Source organism: Monodon monoceros, unplaced genomic scaffold (genome assembly GCF_005190385.1).
Source record: "Monodon monoceros isolate NGI ecotype Baffin Bay Population unplaced genomic scaffold, NGI_Narwhal_1 Super_Scaffold_9, whole genome shotgun sequence".
In the NCBI taxonomy this organism is placed as follows: Eukaryota; Metazoa; Chordata; class Mammalia; order Artiodactyla; family Monodontidae; genus Monodon; species Monodon monoceros.
In genome coordinates this window covers 16371004-16393061 of record NW_021703786.1, presented here as the reverse complement: position 1 = coordinate 16393061, position 22058 = coordinate 16371004, and the positions used below count along the sequence as shown (strand labels likewise).

General features: G+C 39.7%; 1 protein-coding gene across 12 annotated transcripts in view; it reads right to left on the bottom strand.

Moving 5' to 3' along the window:
- The window catches only part of CDK12 (cyclin dependent kinase 12), a 64160-nt gene extending 48566 nt beyond the window's left edge, over positions 1 to 15594 (bottom strand). For 10 of the 12 annotated variants that reach the window (XM_029211319.1, XM_029211320.1, XM_029211318.1 and 7 more), the window contains exons 1-5: positions 13975 to 15073; positions 8961 to 9842; positions 3057 to 3233; positions 1992 to 2131; positions 828 to 998 (exon numbers count right to left, since the gene is read on the bottom strand). In XM_029211319.1, coding sequence (XP_029067152.1) covers positions 828 to 998; positions 1992 to 2131; positions 3057 to 3233; positions 8961 to 9842; positions 13975 to 15023 — 2419 coding nt within the window. In that variant the 5' untranslated portion in view covers positions 15024 to 15073. Of the gene's footprint in view, positions 1 to 827; positions 999 to 1991; positions 2132 to 3056; positions 3234 to 8960; positions 9843 to 13974 lie in introns of all 12 variants that reach the window. The other 2 variants (XM_029211313.1, XM_029211312.1) reach the window with 2 other exon arrangements.
- Positions 15595 to 22058: the final 6464 nt, after the last annotated feature.

The following is a 22058-nucleotide window of genomic DNA, read 5'->3' as shown; positions in this document are numbered from 1 at the left end:
GTAGGCTGGATGTCATATATAGACTACTTCAAACATAAGTATGAAAACAACAAACGAATGTATCCCCCATAGACAAAAGTTACAAATCCAGGAAAACAAACCACTATGTGACCTGAAAACTGTTTTAGAAATACCTGCTTTGGATTCGAAACTGTATAAGTACAAAACTACATTAAAAAAAAGGATCTGGACTTCCCTGGTGGCGCAGTGGTTGAGAGTCCGCCTGCTGATGCAGGGGACACGGGTTCGTGCCCCGGTCTGGGAAGATCCCACATTCTGCGGAGCAGCTGGGCCCGTGAGCCATGGCCACTGAGCCTGAGCGTCCGGAGCCTATGCTCCGCAACGGGAGAGGCCACAACAATGAGAGGCCCAGAACCGCAAAAAAAAAAAAAAAAAAAAAAAAAGGATGCATATAAATGAAGGATGTAAAAATGAGAGTAACTGTCAAATCTGGGTTTTAATTTCCATTATTATTATTACAATTTGTAAAAAACAAAAACAAAAAAAACCAACTTCAAAACATTGGTTGGAGGAGAATCTTATATTGTTTGTGTGCTGGCCTTATTAGGTGTTAACAGCAGACTCTAATTTTAATGATTAACAATGATTTCTAAAAGTATGAGTACAATAATGACGAATGGACATTTTATAAAATAAGCACTGTTCAGCACAAGAACAATCTGTTAACATCTTAATTCTGATGTGGATTAAAGAAAGAAGCTGGACTTTAGTACAACTTGTTAAAAAATGCAAACAGGCAAACAAGCTAAGAAAGGGAAATAAAATGTACCAATCTCCCATGAAGAAACATGATTCTTTGCTAATACCTTTGTCCTTCTTGAAATCCAGCGCGTCTTGTTTATCTGTGACAATTTCCTTCATGTTAACAACACTTCGGTGGATTAGCTGACGAAGGATTTTGATCTCACGAATGGCTGTGATTGGGAAGCCCTCTTTCTCATTGTCCAGTCTCACCTTCTTCAGGGCCACTAGCTCTCCTGTTACAACAAATTCAAACTGTTATATTACAATTAGCATTTTTTGGCCACCATCATGAATCAACCAATATATGCTCTTGCTCTGAAACAGACTTAATGCCTACTTTTTTCTTTTTTTTTTTGCGGTACGCAGGCCTCTCGTTGTGGCCTATCCCGTTGCAGAGCACAGGCTCCAGACGCATAGGCTCAGCAGCCACAGCTCACGGGCCTAGCCACGCCGCGGCACGTGGGATCTTCCCAGACCGGGGCACAAACCCATGTCCCCTGTTATCGGCAGGCGGACTCTCAACCACTGCGCCACCAGGGAAGCCCCTTAATGCCTACTTTAATGCTACATAGCAGATACTTTTATACTGTTAAAAAAAAAAAAAAAATCCCCATTTTCCCTTTCTTATCTTTGTCTTTTTAAACATTTAAAAAAAAATTTTTTTTTTCTTTGTGGTACACGGGCCTCTCACTGTTGTGGCCTCTCCCATTGCGGAGCACAGGCTCCGGATGCACAGGCTCAGTGGCCATGGCTCACGGGCCTAGCTGCTATGCAGCATGTGGGATCTTCCCGGACCGGGGCACGAACCCGTGTCCCCTGCATTGACAGGCGGACTCTCAACCACTGCGCCACCAGGGAAGCCCTTAAAATTTTAATTCAATATTCTGTTAAGCCTAAAAATTTTGTATTATTAAAATATATCAATAATCCAGCTACTTCATTTTATCTTCAAGGACTAGCCCCTTACCAAAGAGCAACTGACAAATTTTATTTTCACCTTCTCTTAAATTCCCAGCAAGCTTATTATAAAACATTTACAATGGACAGAAGGAGGAAGGTTTTTAGACAGTAATAATTATACTATTCTTTTGGAAAATTTTAGTCTATTTCATAACTTTTGGAGACCAAATAAGAACTCAAAGTTTACTTTTGCTAAATCCACCTAAGACATCAGTACTGCTAAATTTTTAACCTTCTGACATCTAAAATTTTGTGGCAATATTTACCTGTGTCTTTGTCCTTGGCTTTATATACTTGGCCATAGGTTCCCTCTCCAATAATCCCAATAATGTCAAACTTGTCCACACAGCGTTTCCCCCAGTCACTTTCTGTTTGTCTTCTTTCTCCATAACGAGGACAACAAATTCTAAAAAAGGGAAAACAAAAATAAAACAAACAAAAAAGTTATTTTAAAAAATTATGTGCATTCCTTTTTTTCTTTTTCTTTTTTATTTATTTATTTGGCTGCATCACATGGCTTGAGGGATCCCGATCAGGGATCAAAACCGTGCCCCCTGCAGTAGAAGCATGGAGTCCTAACCACGCCAAGGAATTACCTGAGCGTATTCGAAGAACAAAACAGAATTCTTTTATGATGATTTCTCTGGCTCCTGAGTCTTTTATCAGTTTCTTTATTAAAAAAGCAGGAATCAAATGATATGAAATAAATAGTTTAAACAGTCTCTCACAGTGGCTAATCTCTCACAGATTTTTTTTTTTTTTGCTTCAGGAAGACATAAGATCAAATAACAATAGATTTGCTACTTTATTAAGTACTGGCTTCCTCAGCCACAGAATGGGAAAATAATCCCTACATCATAGGGTTACTATGAAAGTAAAATATAAAACTTTGGCAATAATATGTGCTCAATAAATGGCAACCAAGAGAAGAATGCCAATCTGAAGATCAAACTAAGATTCTACTACATTTATGGCATGGCAATTTATGTAGTTCGGGGGAAAATAATCCCCCATCTATTAATTCTTCATTAATGTGTACATGGTTGACACCCTCTGAATTAAAGGATTTTTTTTCTTCTTCAATACGCTAAGTATTATGAATTCAAAAGATACACTGGGATCAATGTTCATGGTATACTTGGATTTGGGAAATTATTGTTTTTCTAAAAAACACAACATGGTATCTATGAGTGTAGATGAAAGGATTTTATCCATTAAAATAAAATAAGATCTACATTAGGCCCAATCCTCTATAAGCCTACTGGTGTAGGTTGTGGTCCAAAGGTAAGGAAGAAAGCTGTAATTAAGGAAGGGTCCCTCCAAAAACTCACTTTGGTCTCTTTTTGTATGGTTGCTGAGGTGGTGTGATTGCCTTTGGTTCTGGAGAGTCTGGGGGAGATGGATCCCCACCAGGGAGCTCTGGAGGGAGAGGGAGGTCTGTGAGTAGGTGACGTGGCCTTTGTTCCTTCTCCTTCTTTACAGGTTTTGATGGTAGAGTTTCTTTCGGACTAAACAACAGAGAGGAAAAAATGAAAAAGATCACAATTACTTAAAGGACGTGCAAATAAAACTTTTCAAAGATTATAAGGTCTGGCTGTTAAAAGATTACAAAGATTTTACTTTTAAGGGAAAAAAACCCCAGTAATATAACAATGAAATGAAGTTTATCACAGTTAAAGAGACTTGGATTTTGCAAAAAGAAATCTATAGTATATTAAAAAAACTAATAAGAAATTTGGCATATTATTTGTAGCAACTTTAATAAACTTCTTTAATGTCCTTCCTAAGATTCTATGTGGATTTTTATTGAGATGAAATAAAATGCAGGAAGTTATAATCTTAAATTTGCAAAGCACCACTGCAACTCATGAAGCCACCAAACCTGCTCCATATTTTAACCAGCAAAGATTTAAATGACTGAAAGCCCAGCAATGTAATACTGGGTTGGCCAAAAAGTTTGTTCGAGTTTTTCCATGTTACAGAAAAACCTGAACGAACTTTTTGGCCAAGCCAATACTATTATGTTACTGAAGATGTGGCGAGAAACTTGGAAAAAGCAAATAGTATTTTACAGTGTTTTGTAAGAAATACAGCTAAGCTGGAAATCAAAATAAGTGAAAAATATACTTATTTATTCTACTGGCTGGGAAGCAAAAGGCAACCATATCCGACCATCCAAAATGGATAAATAACTTTCAAACTAAAAATCTAAGGAGAAAGAGTCCAAGAGACTATTTCAGAATCATTAAAACACTGATAGCAGAAGGTCTCTCATGGTAATCAACAAATTTTAATAGTCAGTGGGGAAAACAGAAGGGATGGCTTTCCTGGAATAGACTAGAAAATTCAGTTTTCAGATCCAATTTTTAACCACCTCTATTTATGAGTAAAGGAAGGATTTTGTGCCATGCATGTCCTCAGAAAAGATAGTGCAGCATACTAATTCATGCCTACAAATAAAACCATGCTAGATAGTCTTTTGTATTCCATCACAGTTATCAGAAGATTAAAAAGAATCTGAGAATCCTAACCACAGTACAAACCTCCTCTATGTTTTCAACAAGTGGTTATTTAAAAAAAAATTCTTTCATGAATACTTCCACAGAACCATAAAGAACAGATCTACCCCTTGCAATGTATTTTTTTTTTTTTTTTTTTGGCTGCGTTCTCTTTGTTGCTGGGCGTGGGCTTTTCTCTAGTTGCGGAGAGCGGGGTCTGCTGTTCGTTGCGGTGCACGGGCTTCTCATTGGGTGGCTACTCTCATTGCAGAGCACGGGCTCTAGGCGCGTGGGCTTCAGTAGTTGTGGCACTCGGGCTCAGCAGTTGTGGCTCATGGGCTCTAGAGCACAGGCTCAGTAGTTGTGGCGCACGGGCTCAGTTGCTCTGCGGCACGTGGGATCTTCCTGGGACAGGGCTCGAACCCGTGTCCCCTGCATTGGCAGGTGGATTCTTAACCACTGCGCCAGCAAGGAAGCCCCGCAATGTATCTTTTTAAAGCATACTGCTGCCCTCTGTGTGTGAAACACAATCTCAAAAGCTACTACTTCCTACCAATTTTCATCATTTTAATCTCTTATAAATCAGACAGAACAATAGAATCTAGATTGTACCATATCAACCAGAACTGGGGTAGTCAATGGAGAGCAAAACAATCACCTGAAACTTTCTGTTAAATTACTGATAGAGATGAACACACAACATTATTATAATTTGCACTAAGATTTTTCTACCCTGGGAACAAAGCCTGTTACCAGAAAACTCTTGAGTCAGGATGCCATATAGATTTTTTAAATTTCCCCAATTTTTAAGACATTTGGGAAAGAAAATTCCTAATTTTTCAACTAATGTCAAAATATTTTTTATAAATTTCAATTCCTCATGACTCAGAAATAGATTCCATCTTGGTTCTGTGTCACTAGAATGAAATTATCTGAATTCTTTCACCATCATTTATGTTCAGTCTGTATTTTATACTTGTTTTAACCAAAATTTACTTTATGGGTTCAAATATTGTTTGCTACTGTAAAAATGTACATTGCTTCTGAAAAATTATATTTTTAGTATGTTTATGTCAAGAAAGAATGAGTGTTTGATGGGATACGTACTACCAGTTCAGGGCACAAGTTAATAGAGGTCAAATTCTGTTTCAATAAATTCCAAATGTACCAAAAACCTTGGAATAATGATGACCCATAAAATTGCAGTGCTTAACAACATTATGCTCTTTAGCCTTTACTGTAGGGCACTCACTAAAATAAAGCTCTATATAGTTCTGAGGGCATAGAGTAGATGCAGAGAGCCTAACATATTGGAGCAGATACTGAACATCTAAGTCATTACTTGAAGATTCAGTACCAGGAAGTGCTGATCTACCCTACCAATATCAGTATTTCCTGGTTCTCCATTTATACCTGCAGATGGGTTCACATGTAGTGACAAGGTTGCATAATGCTTGTGTATAATTAAAAAAAAAAAAAAAAAAAAAGTTGCCAAGCTCCAAGATGCTGAAATTTTAGAATCCGGATAGTCTCTTGGAATTTACGATGCTGGATTTAATCTGTAGGTACAATGTAACACCTCTAATAAGTCTTTATTGTTAATAAAGAAAAAAGTATGAATTTACATATGAACTATGTGAAAAGAAATTAATTGTTTTTGGGGGGGGTGGCCGTACCACGTGGCTTCAGGGCTCTTAGTTCCCCGACCAGGGATAGAACCCGAGCCCCCTGCAGTGGAAGCACAGAGTCCTAACCACTGGACTATCAGGGAATTCCCCAAAATTAATTCTTATTAATTTTCAAAATGTAAAATAAACTACTTTAAATAGTTCATTTATCTCCTTCCCCTTAAAGCAGGTTGTTTAAAAAGTGATTTATTTTTACAAACTTCTATTAAAAATTTGAGTGAATACATTAAAAACATTGTATTAGCATTCTAGTAAAAAACAAGCATTCTATTACAAAAATCCTAAAATCTAATCTGAATGTTTACCCAGTTCTATTCTACACGAGCTCAGTGCTTTAAAAATACAGCCTTTGAGAATAATGTAGACTCTATTCAAGTCTGATAAAACTCCAAATGAACCAGGCTATCAAAAAAATAAAGAAAACAATATTAAAAAAACCCTATGTGGTTAACTGAAAATTTTTTAAAAAGCAGCAGATCCCCATGAATAGCTATGTTCATGAAGAATGTACCATATCACGGTGGATGTTTGGCAGCCTTTGCTTCTTGAAACCAAGAATTGTAGACCATGAATCATAAAGGTTTTTGCAGTACCATTAATTAAATTCACTCCTGCATTTGATACCTGGGTTAATACACTCCTGCCCAATATATATGTTTGAAAGAAAAATTTCAATCTTTTCCCAAAAGGACAAATCCTCTAATACAAGCTTTATGTCATCCAGGTGGCAAATAATTTAACTACATGCCCGATGTCATTTCACACAAGCCCTGACTCTGGCTCCTTCAGCAGTTTTACTTATTCAAATAATCAATATTTAATGACTGCATTCTGTGTTCTATGTTTAAAGCACTGTAGGCAATAAAAAGATGTGTAAGTCACATTCTCAACATTTAAGCTCCTGAAGCCTCACATGAGAGAAAGTAGGAGGAATATGAGTCCCATGTGCAACTTTCAGATTCCTTCCTAAAAAGTTTTCTTACATAAAATTATTTTTCGGGACATCCCTGGTGGTCCAGTGGTTAGGACTCCATGCTTCCAATGCAAGGTGGGCATGTTCAATCCCTGCTCAGGGAACTAGGGTCTTGCATGCTGCGCGGTGTGGCCAAAAAAATTTTTTTAAATAAATAAATATTTTTCATGTGAAAGATAGGTGCAGCTGGTACATGGATAGGGTGGCACCAAATAAGTAAATAAAAACAAGAACAGAAAAACTATCTTGAATTTATAGTTTTATAGTGAAAAAATAAAACTGATAGTGGAAGAAATCTTCACTTCGATTTTTCTACCTTTAGTAAGGACTATAAAATAGTTACACTTTTGGAATCAGAATAAATATATAACAAAAATAAGTTTTCTCACTTCATTCTCTCTCTTACACATTTTTAAAGATAGCTACACATACTCAAATAAGCACTGAATGGTCTTACTTTACCCCTCATCTGCAATCTGAAAGATAAAAATTCCTATGTGCCTTCTATCAAAATTGTTCCACCTCTGGAAACCTGTACTCCATGCTGACGCATGGTAGGTAGGTTCAACAGCTATTTGGTTAGCCAAGTAAACATTTCAAAAGGAAGATCCTCAGCCACACTGATACTGTCCTAGCCACTATGTAAACTAAGATTTAAACAAGGTTCCTGCGGATAGACAGTGGCCTAGGTTCCCTTTGGATGATACTCAATTGACTATTTTCCAACAAAAACTGTAAAAATATATCGCTTGTATCTATGAGAAGTATATTGTGTACCTCAAACAAATTTTTCTACATAAATTTCAGGTTCTGTTCTCCTTTGCAGTTCTCAGGATGTGGCAGAATTCATAAATACCTATTAATATTAGAAAGAGCATGTGAAATTTTTCTTTAAAATCAGATTTACAGCTATGTATAGTAATGGAGCCATTCTTTTAAATAATCTCTTTCCCTCTCATTCATTGCACTTGCACCTTCTAAAAAAAGTTCAGAGTGTAATCTGAAAAAATATAGATCTAAAGGGCTGAAATGTATCACTGTTCAAACTACTGATGTCACCTGGAAAGTAAGGGAAGCTTGGGAATTGGTCTGGGATGCAAGACCGATAATACTTATTTTTGTGCTTACAGTGGAAGTTTGTTGCAATAAGTGAAACTCACATCCTCCAGAACAAGAGGGCAGAATCTCCATAGGAAAAAGAATAATACAAAGATTGCCATGGCATATGTCACTGCTAAATCATGTTTGTTTGGTGGTACTTGCCTGGCTAGGCCTGTCAAGAAATTAAACAAATATATTTCCTAATGCCTTCCATGAAATCAGATTCATGCTTCAAATTATTTCAGTTTTCAACACTCAGAGGACTCATTAAAATTAGAGCTCTTCCCATCACCCCACTGTGAATTTATATTCTAATTAGCAAAGATTCTACATATTGTTCTTTTCTTCTTACAGGATAATTAATTTTTTTAAAGCATCAGGAGGAAAAAAAAAGCTAAAAGACATTTTTGGGACCACTGAGGATATTATTATTATTGATATGCTACTGATATTATTTAATAAATGAATGATAAGTTTTTTAGGGTGATAAAGGTATTGTGATTATATAGGAAAATGTTCTTGTTAGGAGAGACATGCTAAAGTATTCAGAAGTGTCATGATATCTACAGTTAAAACAAATATGGCAGAAAATTAACAACTGGTGAATCAAGGCGAAGAGTATACAGGTGTTAATTATATTCTTTTAACTTTTCTGCAGCTATTTAATATTAAAATTTTCAACATAAAAATTTAAGGAGAAAAACACACGATTTTTAAAAATTTGAATCAAAATTATCAATAAATACACTTATGAGAAAAAGGGTTACGTAGACCTCAAACTGTAATTCTCTTTTCCTAATAAATGTCATATATAAGGACTTTTCCACTGAAAACCAAACATCAAAGGCATTTCCTATTCATGAAAGCATTCTAAACAGCCATTCATTAGATCAATTTTGACAAAGCTTGAGAACAAAAAATACATTACACTTAGAACAAGAGGGTTAAAATTTCCCAGTTAACCACAGGACTTACCTATCCATGTCATCATCTCCCAGTAATAAGGGTGGGAGGGGCAGAGGAGGCAACGTTGAAGTTTTTAGGTGTGGAATAGCAGCTGTTACAGACACTTGAGTCTTCACAGAAACCTGTACAGGGGGCTGAGAATTTGCCTGAGAGGACAGAGTTGATGTCCTTGGGTGAATAGAAGGGGGCAAAGTTGAAGTACTAGAAGAAAGAACCTGACTAAATGCTGGTTGGGGAGGAGGCAGAGGTGGTTGCTGTGGAAGAGCTGGTAGTGGAGGCAAAGGTGGCAAGGGGGGTGTCTGAGGTGGAGGGGTAGTAGTTGGTAAAGGAGGTGGAGAAGTAACTGTGGGAAGAGGTGGAAGGGTCTCCTTTTCAGATGTCTCTGTCTCTTTTGGAGTAGCAATCTCCTCTTTCAGTGCTACAGGTTTAGAGTCTCTTGTTCCCTGTCCTTTTGAATCTTTAAGAACAGGATGCTTCTCAGAGTTTTCATCCAACTTTATTTTCCCTGTATCTAAAGAATTTTTGACCTCTATATTTAGATGTGTTACATTCACCAGTTCGGTATCTGGGGCAGATTTTTCCAATTTTACACCTCTGGGTAACTTTTTAGACTCCAAGCCTGAATCCTTAGCCTCTACCAAACTGTTCTCTTTTCTAGGCAAAAATATAGGTGAACCCTTGGATTCCTTTCCATCCATTTTTGCTGCAGCAGCTGCTGCTCTTTCCTTCTTTTTCCTACTGAGTTCAGCTCCCAAGCTGGAGTTCAGTGGAAGCCTGACAGGTGAGATACTGGAATGTCGACTGCGTGACCCGGATCTCTTCTTTTTACTATGAGAAGATGAGTGTCTTGAATATGCGGGACTTCTACTTCTAGACTTCATGGATTTTCTACTGGAAAAAGAAAAAAGCAGTTTAAAATGGATAGACTACAGCAATGTGGAATAGATCAGTTAAACAAACTATGAAGAACTGTAACTTAAAAAACCCACTGAGTATTTAGCAATCTTAAAAATAGATTAGGTACCATCAAATAATAATAATAACGTATCAATATTGGTTCATTAATTGTAACAAATGTAAGATGTTAACAATAGGGGAAACTGAGTTTGAGGACATAAAATAATTCTTTGTACTATCTTTACAATTTTTCTGTAAATTTAAAACTGTTCTTTACTTTAAAAAATAGATTAGAAGGAAATAAATCCTCCATGGCAACATATTTCAATCATATAATCTAAAAATTATCCACTACTTATTCAACTGAAGGAAGATGGATGGATACTTTTTTCCCATGTTAGAAAATACCCATATTCACAATGATTACTTTTAGCATTTTGGTTTAAATATCTGATAAACTGAAAACATGATTTTAAAAAGTCATACTTAATGCTAAACGTGGGTTATATCAATTAGGAAGTTAAAAGTAACTAGCACACTTCACCAAAACCTAAATTTTTTAAACTAGACAGCTATTTTATTGAGAAATCCCAGGAAAAGATTCTGTTCCTTGTATCCTCACTTTATAATTAAGTTGCACCTATACTAAACAAACCCCCAATTACAAGAGTTAGGATTTACAAAAACTAGATAAACCAGAGAAACTGTCTTACCAAAATAATTTATTAGAAGTTATTAAAACTATGATGGCTTCTAGTACTTTCAAATATAAAATGATTTCCAATAAACTTTTTAGGAATTCATAAAGCAAGGTATTATTGCATGTTCAACTTATCTTCTCCATTATTAAGGAAGGACTGGAAAGTAAAATCTGGGAATCTATAAGGCAGATTATTCTAAATTAAAACCCAAACCCTCATTAATTCTTTTTTGCTTTTTCATAAAGTCTAATGTGCTCAGGCCTCAGTGTGAGGAGGAAAAAATATTAGCACAAAAAATGTGACTGGACAAAAGATAATTTGCCCAGTAGTGTAAAACAAATTGTTCCCATTCCAGATCTTCAATATCTCCCTTTATCGTTGATCATTGGTAAGGCTGATGTGATTCAAAATGTTTCAAAACAAATAGCATATACATGGTAGGTGAAACAACTCACATGATGTTAGTCATGATTTTCTTATACCTATAATGCTTTTTGGAAACTTTCTTCCAAGTTTATTAAAATGTAAAGTTATCATTGGAATCAAAGTGCTCAAAACAACAATAACAACAATGTATATATGAACATGAGGATATAAAATACTGAAAGTAGTTAAGTGAATTTACCAAATATCCACTTACCCTTCAGAAAACTAATACTTCTCTTATAAATAAGTGGCTAAAACAAGAGGTTTTCTCTGATTGAATTATAGGCTGGTCTAAAACTAACATTATCTCAGGAAAACACTAAGTAATGTCAGAGACCGTGCTCTACAAACCACTGTTTCTTTCATCTTTCAGCATGACTAAATCTTCCTAAGGAACTCTGCTACAAACCTTAAACTTCTGAACAGAAGCCTACTGTTAATAGGATGTTTGGATGGCCATAAGTTATATAAACGTTACATTTGAGGTCCAGGTCCACTCTTCAAGGAAAAAAGGGGGTATAGGGAACAACAAATAGGTAAATGCAGGCAACAAAAAAAATTGTCTTCAAAAACAAATGTATTTTTTCCCTAAATTAAGTTAGGTCCCACCATTTGAAATGAAATTTCTACTATTAATCACTAATAATTTGGTGGATGCAAAGACCTTGCGTTTCTGCCAAAGCATTTTCAGTCTTTAAAAATGAAATCTTTTGTTTAATCTTGACTGTCTCTCTCAAGGAAAAAAAAAAAGAGAATACCATAAAAGGCATCTGTATGTTCCTCCAGCCTGACTCTAAGAAACTGAATGAGGAAGAATACGTACATAACGCACACACACAAACACATAATGCTCTTTTCAAGCCAACTAAAAATGTGCATGTGACTCCAGGATTATTATGTAGTGTTTATATTTGTGTCCTATAATACTGTGTCTCCAATTCTTTCTTGATTTATTTTTACCATCACTGCACTAGTTCCAACTAAGTGAGTAGAGGAAGAGAGAACTTGAGATTTGAATCCAAAAGGAATCATTGCAAAGTAGCAGTTTTTACTGAAACTTGTTTTAGTGTTTTAGCCTCAATGTAATTCTGTATTCCCAAACCCCATAACAATCAAAAATTCTCAGAACAGGCTTAATGAAACTACTCCCTCAAGAAAACAAATATTCTGAGAATATTTCTTAGGCATCCTTAAAAAACTAAGCAATTTTACAAATGGTACACTTAAGACATCCATTTCACTGTATATAAATTTACCCCTCATCCCTCCAAAAAAAAAAAAGTGAACTCTAGCTAATGGTGTACATGCTAAAGTGTTTATAGTGAAGTATACGGAATGGAACTTCACTATAAACTTCAAGTAAGTATGCAACTTACTTTGAGATGAATCAAAACAAATGAAGGTGGAGAGAGATGGATAGAGATGATAAAATGTATAGCAAATATTAATTGCAGAATCTAGGTGGTACATACTTGAGTCCTCACTACAATTCTTTCAACTTTTCTGTGCTTGAAAAATTGTAATAAAATGGAGGGGAAAAGCCTAAGGAACTTCAGACTCTGACAGCTAGGAACTCCTGTAGCTTGATGAATTCAAACTAGTTTATGAATAATTATAACTTTAAGTCAGCAAAAATTACTCACACTGACATATAAAAGACATGCATGGATTTTTTCAAATTCGCATACTTTCTCTACTAGTGTTCAACAACATTTCCCTCATTCACTGATAGAATTTACTGACTGGCTCCAAGTACCAGGCACTGTACCTGGCTATGCACTCATATTTACTAATTAATCCTCACAACAACTCTAGAAGTAGATAGTTATTATTCTCATTTCACACACAGAGAAATTAAATTATACGCCAAAGGTCACAAAAGCAAGATTAGGATTCCACTCAGGCATAACTCCAAAGCCCAAGTTCTGCTCTTGAGGAAAATGTTAAGTCTACAAAGAGGGAGGTACATCTCACCACCTAGGAACAAGAACAGTTTTCTGTAGACAATTCACTTCAACAATTAAATTTCAAACTAACATGACTTTCTCACCAAAAATATCACAGTGAAGGTACTATTACCAATTTTTAAGAGAAAGATTTTGAAATTCACCTGTGGTCACAAATAAGTCAATGGTGATGCTGTAAATAAAATCAAATTATCCTTGGAAACAATTTCTGCTAGGTTATACCATAAAAGGGAAAAAGAACTAATTGGCTGAATTTCCACTAGAAACATCACATAAAAGACAAGAGTCTCGGGCTTCCTTGGTGGCGCAGTGGTTGAGAGTCCGCCTGCCGATGCAGGGGACACGGGTTCGTGCCCCGGTCTGGGAGGATCCCACATGCCGCGGAGCGCCTGGGCCCGTGAGCCATGGCCGCTGAGCCTGCGCGTCCGGAGCCTGTGCTCCGCAGCGGGAGAGGCCACAACAGTGAGAGGCCCGCGTACCGTAAAAAAGACAGGAGTCTCTTGTAAGTTATCAAAAAATTGTCCATTAGGAAATAAACTTACAAGTTTGGAGACTCAGTGGACAGCACAAATGGTAGATGACTTAGGCAAATAGCCCCGAGATAATACAAAAGAAAATTTTTAATTTCTTACATCTCCAATCAGGTCCAATGAAGCCTAAGGCACTAATACCAAAGTGATTTTTAAAAAGTTAAGACAAAGCAACTGAAATAGCTGGATAAACTCTGGGCACCAGTATCAATCCTAGGCAGTCGGTAAGCAGAAGCCTATGATTTTTCTCACATGGGAGCTTACAACTGAAGATCCCACCACTGGAAGTACCTACCTTTAGCAGCTGTTGGCATGTGAACTCTGCACTTCTCCAATTCTGGGTTAAGAGGAGACCAGACTCACCTACATGATGACTAACCAATAGCAAAGTGTTCCAGTCAATGATGAACACTGGGGGCTTCAACAAAATGTTAACATGTCTAATCACCAGTTCCTCATAAGCCACCGAAAGAAGGAACGGGCTGTTAGACAAATAGCTCACCTGGGGAGCGGACTCCGGCTCAGAGAGCGCTTGCTCAGGAAAGGGCTGCTGGACCGCCTTCGGCCGTAGGGACTGGGTGATCTCCCACTGTAAGAGCCACTCCTTTCATAGCTGGAAGAACGTCGCCGGCTATAGGGACTCACAGACCTCTGTCGTCTACTGTAGGGACTGGGTGACCGTGTGCTGGACTGGTAGGCAGAAGGCTCCTTGTAAGGTGGGCTGATTGACTGCCTTCTTGAGGTACTTCCCGGACTCTTCTTGTAGGAGTCGTAATTGCTAGAGGTGTGAGATCTCGGGGGACTAAGGTCATAATCTTGGCCGTAAGAAGCTCCTGAGGGGCTATCATCTTGCTTGGGGCTGTCCGACCACTTCCGGTGGGGACTCCTGGACCTCCGTTTGGGGCTGTCCACGGTTTTGTAACTTTTGGGTGTTTCCCTTTTCCGATGACTTTTACTCCGGTCTTTGTGCCCGGACTTCAACTCACGTTCTTTCCGGGTCTTCTCCTTATGGAGTTTGGATGACCTGGATTCCTTGTTGCTGCTGCTTTTGGAGACCTGCGTCTTTCCATGGTCATCATTCTCCTCATTTGAACGCTTTGAACTTCCTGATATCCGGTCCTTCATCGATCCCGACTTGCTGGAGGCTTCCAGGTGTTTTTCTTTCTCTGACTGTTTAGTTTTTAGTAAGTCCCGGGAACGTCTGTGCTGGTGGTGACGGTGTTTGTGCAGGCGGTCACTCCGATCAGTCCCGCGACGTTCATCATTCTCCCTCCGGTCCAGTTTGAAGGCCATGTCGTCAGAGAAGGTATCGGAATCAGAGCTAATGTCATCGTACTCCACCAAAGGTTTGATAATTGTACCCAAAGGTGCTGCTTCGGGGGTCACCAACCCCATGTCTTTGGAGTGCTTGGACCTATGCCGCTTGTGCTTCGACACCAAGCGGTGACGCTCCCTGCTGTTGGAGCTGCCACCTCCCGATGACGGCTGCAAAGTTCCAGAAGCTCCTCCACTCCCGTCCTTCTTGCCCCCATGTCTCTCTGGATTGGGCATTCCCTTTCCCCTGGCCTCAAAATGGGGAAAAAGTTCCCCAGCACTCCAAAAAGTAACCCCCACCCTCCCCCCCAGCCCCAGCCCCACGCCTACCAAAGCGCCCCTACAAGGGGGTGGGGAGGGAAGGGACGGTAGCCCAGGCTCCTCCTCCCTCCCGACTCCTCAGCACCCTCCTACATGAGGTGGGGGGTGAAGGAGCCAGGGAAGAAATGAGAGTTCCTCAGCAGTGGAGTTGCGAGACAACGGGTAGCCGCTCGAGTCTGTTTCCCCTCCTCCCCACGCCGAGCCAATCCTCAGGCCCAGGCGCCGGGGAGGTCGAGGAAGTAGGAAGCCGACGGCCCGGGGCTGTGGGGCCGACTCCGGCTCTGGGGCCCTGTGAGGACTGCGCGGGCCCTTCCCCTTCCCGGTAGCCCGGCTCGGGGCGGCTTCCTGTCGCTGAGGTCCCGCGGCCTAGGTGCCTCACGCCCCCTTTGTCCCTCGCTACTGAAAGAGCCCCTCTTCTAGCTTCCGCCTCACCTCAGTACCTCACACTCACTCGCTCCCTCACAGAGGCTCACAGTCACACACTAGGTTAAACCGAAACAGCACTGGGAGGAAGGGGGAGGGGGTAATCCCCGGAAATATCGCGAGAATCTGCAGTACTCTCGCGGTATTTCGTGCTTCCTTTCACCTCTCCCCACTGCCTGCTCAAACAACGCGAGAGCAAGTCCCGGGCCAGAAACGCATTCTGCCAGATTCTCGCGATAAGATCCCAGCTCCGCGTTTGAGCAAAACTTTATTGAAACGGACTTAGGAGGAATTTTTTAATTCAAGACTTTATTAATAACTCATTGAACAAATACATATTCCCAAGTTCCGGCGCAAACTAATTTTTGCATACTCTGTAACAGCTCCTTTAAATACCAGGATGAAAATATTGTCAACAGAATAAAGGGCAAATGTGGGGCTATTTCAACCCAAGTCCCTAAGTATTAACGATTCTTCCCACTTAGGTAGCATATACTACTACGTGCATTATTACTAATTCTCGTACTGCCCTGCAAAACACAATTTCCTCATCCCTATTTTACAAATAAGGAAACCCGGACTCAGAAAAGTTGAGTAAGTTACTTAGGGTAACAAAGCTAACCCAGCAAGGGCCAAAGAAGAGATAAAAATTCGCGTCTGGGGACTTCCTTGGTGGTGCAGTGGTTAAGAATCTGCCTGCCAATGCAGGGTGCGTAGGTCCGGGAATATCCCACATGCCGTGGAGCAATTAAGCCAGTGCACCACAACTACTGAGCCTGCATGCTACTACTACTGAAGCCCGCGCACCTAGAGCCTGTGCTCTGCAACAAGAGAAGCCACAGCAATGAGAAGCCCACACACCACAGCGAAGAGTACCCCCTGCTCGCCACAACTAGAGAGAAGTCCCGGGCACAGCAATGAAGACCCAACACAGCCAAAAAAAAAAAAAAAAATTCATGTCTGACCTTAAGCTACAAGCTCTTTCATTGTGTGGCACTACCACTCTCCAGTCTGCTTAAAATCTTAAGAACCTTGAAAGCTCATCACCTCTTGAGATCATCTTCTGGCTCTTTTGGAATCATTTAGCCATTTATCTTCACACAGAAGATTATAGTTATGAACAAGCAAAGCATAGTATTCATGAACAGGAAAAAGTATGTTACACTGCCCCTCATTTTTTATCTTTCAAAATTCCTTGGCACATGTTAACTCATTCCATTCACAACTTACCTCTTCACAACTTACCCCTGAAATAGGTTGCATTAGTGAGGCGACTAAGGAACAGAGAAGCTAAGTGGCTTGTCCAAGCTTCCCCATTCTTTTCTTCAATAAATATATGTGTGTGAGACTTTAAGGTCCTTCTCCGTGTACTAGTGCCCACTGAGACCCCTCAAGAAGGATATAGACAATATATTCATACCTCAAAATATAAGGTAATAAATGTCATAAGAATGATACAGAGCAGTGTGGAGGTTCAAAAGAAGGTTGGGAGTGGTAAGAGCAAGCTTTATAAAAGTATGACATTTGAGGGGCTTCCCTGGTGGTGCAGTGGTTAAGAATCCACCTGCCAATGCAGGGGACACAGGTTCGACCCCTGGTCTGGGAAGATCCCACATGCCGCGGAGCAACTAAGCCTGTGTGCCACAACTACTGAGCCTGCGTGCCACAACTACTGAAGCCCGCACGCCTAGAGCCCGTGCTCCGCAATGAGAAGCCACCGCAATGAGAAGCCCGTGCACTGCAACGAAGAGTAGCCCCCACTTGCCGCAACTAGAGAAAGCCCGCGCGCAGCAGCAAAGACCCAACACAGCCAAAAATAAACAAATAAAAATTAAAAAAAAAGTATGACATTTGAGTTGGACCAGAAAGCGTAGATAAGGATTTGTATATGAAAAGAGCATCCAGTAAATTAGGAGCCAGAAAACATTCTGAATGAAGGCAGAAAACTCTACTCTCCAAATCACTCCCTGAAAATGTTCTTGTTGCTTTGGGTCACATGGGTACAAAAAAAGTTTTTTACTTAAATGTTTGAGCCCATAAATCTTCATTAAAAAAAAAATGAAAAAGACAGGGAATTCCTCGCTGTCCAGTGGTTAGGACTCTGTGCTCTCACTGCCAGGGGCCCCGGTTCCATCCCTGATGGGGGAACTAGGGTCCCACACGCTATGCAGCTCAGCCAAAAAAAAAGAAAGAAAAAGACCAAGTTTTTCATGACAAATTTTTAATCATCTACAGAAGTAAAATTAATACTATCAAGAAAAAAGAATAAAAGAGGATAGAATTAAGTACTTGAACTCAGGTGTGGTAACTCCTCATTCATTGCTGCAAGAGGGCCTGGATGTAAAGGTCTCCACCAGTGTCTAACATGATGGCAGATGACATGAGACTTAATGAGCCGATTAGGTGAAGTGACTGGTCCACCTTATTAAACGTTGGCATGAGTTCATCAAAATTACTCTGATTTTTTCTTTTTTTTTTTTTTTTTGTGGTATGCGGGCCTCTCACTGTTGTGGCCTGTCCTGTTGCGGAGCACAGGCTCCGAACCCGCAGGCTCAGCGGCCATGGCTCACGGGCCTAGCCGCTTCGCGGCATGTGGGATCTTCTCAGACCGGGGCACGAACCCGTGTCCCTTGCATCGGCAGGCGGACTCTCAACCACTGCGCCACCAGGGATGCCCTTTTTCTATCTTTTGAATGAGATCAAAGTTTTGACCCAGGATGCGCGCACAACCCACAGTAAAATGGAAAAGTGGGGATGGCAGAAGGAATTGTGATGATGTGTCAAATTAAATCTTGAAGAGTAAAATTCATTATCCAAATTAATCCACCATCATTCCAGGAATAGAAACTTTCATTTTTTTAATTAATTTATATTGGAGTATAGTTGCTTTTTGTTTGTTTGTTTACTCATTGTGTTATTTATTTATTTATTTACTTAGTTGCACCAGGTCTTAGTTGCAGCTCGCTGGCTCCTTAGTTGCAGCATGTGGACTCTTAGTTGTAGCATGCATGTGGGATCAAATTCCCTTACCAGGGATTGAACGGAGGCCCCCTGCGTTAGTAGTGCGGAGTCTTAACCACTGTGCCACCAGGGAAGTCCCTGGAGTATAGTTGCTTTACAATGTTGTGTTAGTTTCTGCTGTTCAGCAAAGTGAATCAGTTGAACGTATGCACATATCCACTTTTTTTTTAGATTTCCTTCCCATTTAGGTCACCACAGATCACTGAATAGTGTCCCCTGTGCTAAACAGTAGGTTCTCATTAGTTATCTATTTTATACATAGTAGTGTATATATGCCAATCCCAATCTCCCAATTCGTCCTACCCCCTCCCTCCTGCCCTTGGTAACCATAAGTTTGTTCTTTATATCCATAACTCTATTTCTGCTTTGCCAATAAGTTCATATGTACCATTTTTCTAGGATCCACATATAAATGATATCATATGGTATTTGTCTTTCTCTTTCTAACTTACTTCACTTAGTATGATAATCTCTAGGCCCATCCATGTAGCTGCAAATGGCATTATTTCATTCTTTTTTATGGCTGAGTAGTATTCCATTGTGTGTGTGTGTGTGTGTGTGTGTGTGTGTGTGTGTGTGTGTGTGTGTGTATGTATATCACCTGTTCTTTTTCCATTCCTCTGTTGATGGACATTTAGGTTGTTTCCATGTCTTGGCTATTGTGAATAGTGCTGCTATGAACATAGAGGTGCATGTATCTTTTTTTTTTTTGCGGTATGCGGGCCTCTCACTGTTGTGGCCTCTCCCATTGCAGAGCACAGGCTCCGGACGCACAGGCCCAGCGGCCACGGCTCACAGGCCTAGCTGCTCCACGGCATGTGGGATCTTCCCGGACCGGGGCACAAACCCACGTCCCCTGCATCGGCAGGCGGACTCTCAACCACTGCGCCACCAGGGAAGACCCATGTATCTTTTTGAGTTATAGTTTTGTCCAGATACACGCCCAGGAGCGGGATTGCTGGATCATATGGCAACTCCATTTTTATTTTTGGGGGCAACCTCCATACTGTTTTCCACAGTGGCTGCACCAATTTACATTCCCATCAACAGTGTAGGAGGGTTCCCTTTTCTCCACAACCTCTCCAGCATTTATTATTTGTAGACATTTTAATGATGGCCATTCTGACCAGTGTGAGCTGGTACCTCACTGTAGTTTTGATTTCCACATTTCTCTAATAATTAGCGATGTTGAACATCTCTTTATGTGCCTGTTGGCCATCTGTATGTCTTCTCTGGAGAAATGTCTATTTAGATCTTCTGTCCATTTTTCGATTTTTTTTTTTTTTTTGGTTATTGAGTTGCACGAGCTGTTTGTATATTTTGGAAATTAAGCCCTTGTCGGTCTCATCATTTGCAAATATTTTTCTCCCAGTCTGTAGCTTGTCTTTTCGTTTTATGGTTTCCTTTGCTGTACAAAAGCTTATACGTTTGAATAGGTCCCATTTGTTTATTATTATTATTTTTTTAAAAGATATGGTATATTTTTAAAAATATTTATTTATTTATTTATTTAGGCTGTGCTTGGTCTTAGTTGCGGCTCATGGGATCTTAGTTGCCGCATGCAGACTCTTAGTTGAGGCACGCATGTGGGATCTAGTTCCCTGACCAGGGATCGAACCCAGGCCTCCTGCACTGGGAGTGTGGAGTCTTACCCACTGGACCACCAGGGAAGTCCCCTGTTTGTTTATTTTTGCTTTTATTTCTATTGCCCTGGGAGACTGACCTAAGAAAACATTGGTATGATTTATTGTCAGAGAATGTTTTGCCTATGTTCTCTTCTAGGAGTTTTATGGTGTTATGTCTTTAAGCCTTCAAGCCATTTTGAGTGTGTCTAAATTTTTAAATACAGCTGCTGAGATTGGCCCCAAAACTGGTGAGAATTGTGCCTTTGTAAAATAAGGGTTGCTTCCCTCTACAGAAAAACTTTGAACTCTGAAATTCCAGGACTGCATGATTTGCTTTATTTGCATGACCTCCCAGGGCAGGGAGTCAGGGCAACTCTGGGAAGCCCAAGGTGATCAGTCAGGTGATGACTGTAGTTTCCCTGTAAATCCCCCAAAGCAGGTCAGAAAGCTTCTCCTTAGGCTGTACACAAGGGGAAATATTTAACTAAAGTTATAATAATTTTCCCTCACCCCAAGGCCAATTTGTTAGTTTAGATTTTGGTTTAAAGAGTCCTCTGGAGTCTCCCACAAAGCTTAGTCATTTAAAATTTGTCCATCCTCCTCTTCTTGGCATATAAGATTACTCCTATGTGTACCTTAAATGCTTTTCTTATTTAATGACACGTCTCTCCTACCTTTACTTTTAGAGTACAAATTTTTCCACAATGTCATTTCAGCTGCATTTTCAGATGAGAAATAATAACTTATTCTATTCTGTGACTAAAATTTGGTAAAGTTTATTCTGTTTTCAAGTTTTATATGATTTAACATTTCCTAGCCACACTTAGTACAGACATTATTGTTTATTTGTACAGAGAGCTTTCATGGGGAAATGTAACTGTGTATCCAACAGTGATACTTTGGGCATAAGAATAAATTAACAAAAAAGTTTTGGGTGCCTACAATTACAGTGACCAGTCATATTTTCAGAACTCTAAATCAGGTGAGCCCATCAAGGGCTGGGACTGTGCTTTCAAGTTTATATTACCAGCTTCTAATACACAAGTATTAGAACTCCACAGATATTTGTTGGATGAAGAGTACTTTGACAACAGGAAAGGAAACAGCATTTTATTTTATTTTTTGTTTCTATTTATTTATTTTTTGGCTGTGCCACACGGCTTGTGGGATCTTAGTTCCTCAACCAGAGATCAAACCCAGGCCCTTGGCAGTGAAAGCATGGACTCTTAACAACTGGACTGCCGGGGAATTCCCACAGCATTTTAAATATGAACTGTCTTTGGAAATTCTCACTTGGATAAATGCTTTTGCTAGATTTACATGAACATACTTTTACACTAAAAAAAATTTGTTGATTATCTGAAATTCAAATTTAATTGAGTGTTCTGTATTTTATCTGACAACACTATCAGTTTATCCCAACAATATGTATTGAGTCTCTGACATGTGTCAGGAGCTAGGCTAGGCAGTATCACTAGACAGTAGTGAAAGCAGCCGCCCTTCCTGGATTTGATAGTTTAGCAGGGAAGACAGGCATTGAATGCATCATCACATACTTAATTAATTTTGATGGTGAAAGTGGTATTAAAGAGAAATTTGAAATAATATAACGGAGGACCTGATCAAGTGAGGGTTTAGAGAAGCCTTGCTTCTCTAGTCCAGAGCAAGAGACATTTACATTGAGATCTGAATAAGTCGGCCTCAGTGAGGAGAGGGGGGTGGGGTAGGGAAAGCCCTCCCAGCAGTTAAAAAGGCATGTTCAAGGACCTTGGGAGAGGAAGGAGTGAAGGAATTGTCTGCAGGTGGAAGGTCAGTGTGGCTGGGGTTTGGCAAGGGGAGAAGAGCTGGGTCTAGAGAGGCTTTTTAGGCCCAGTAAAACATT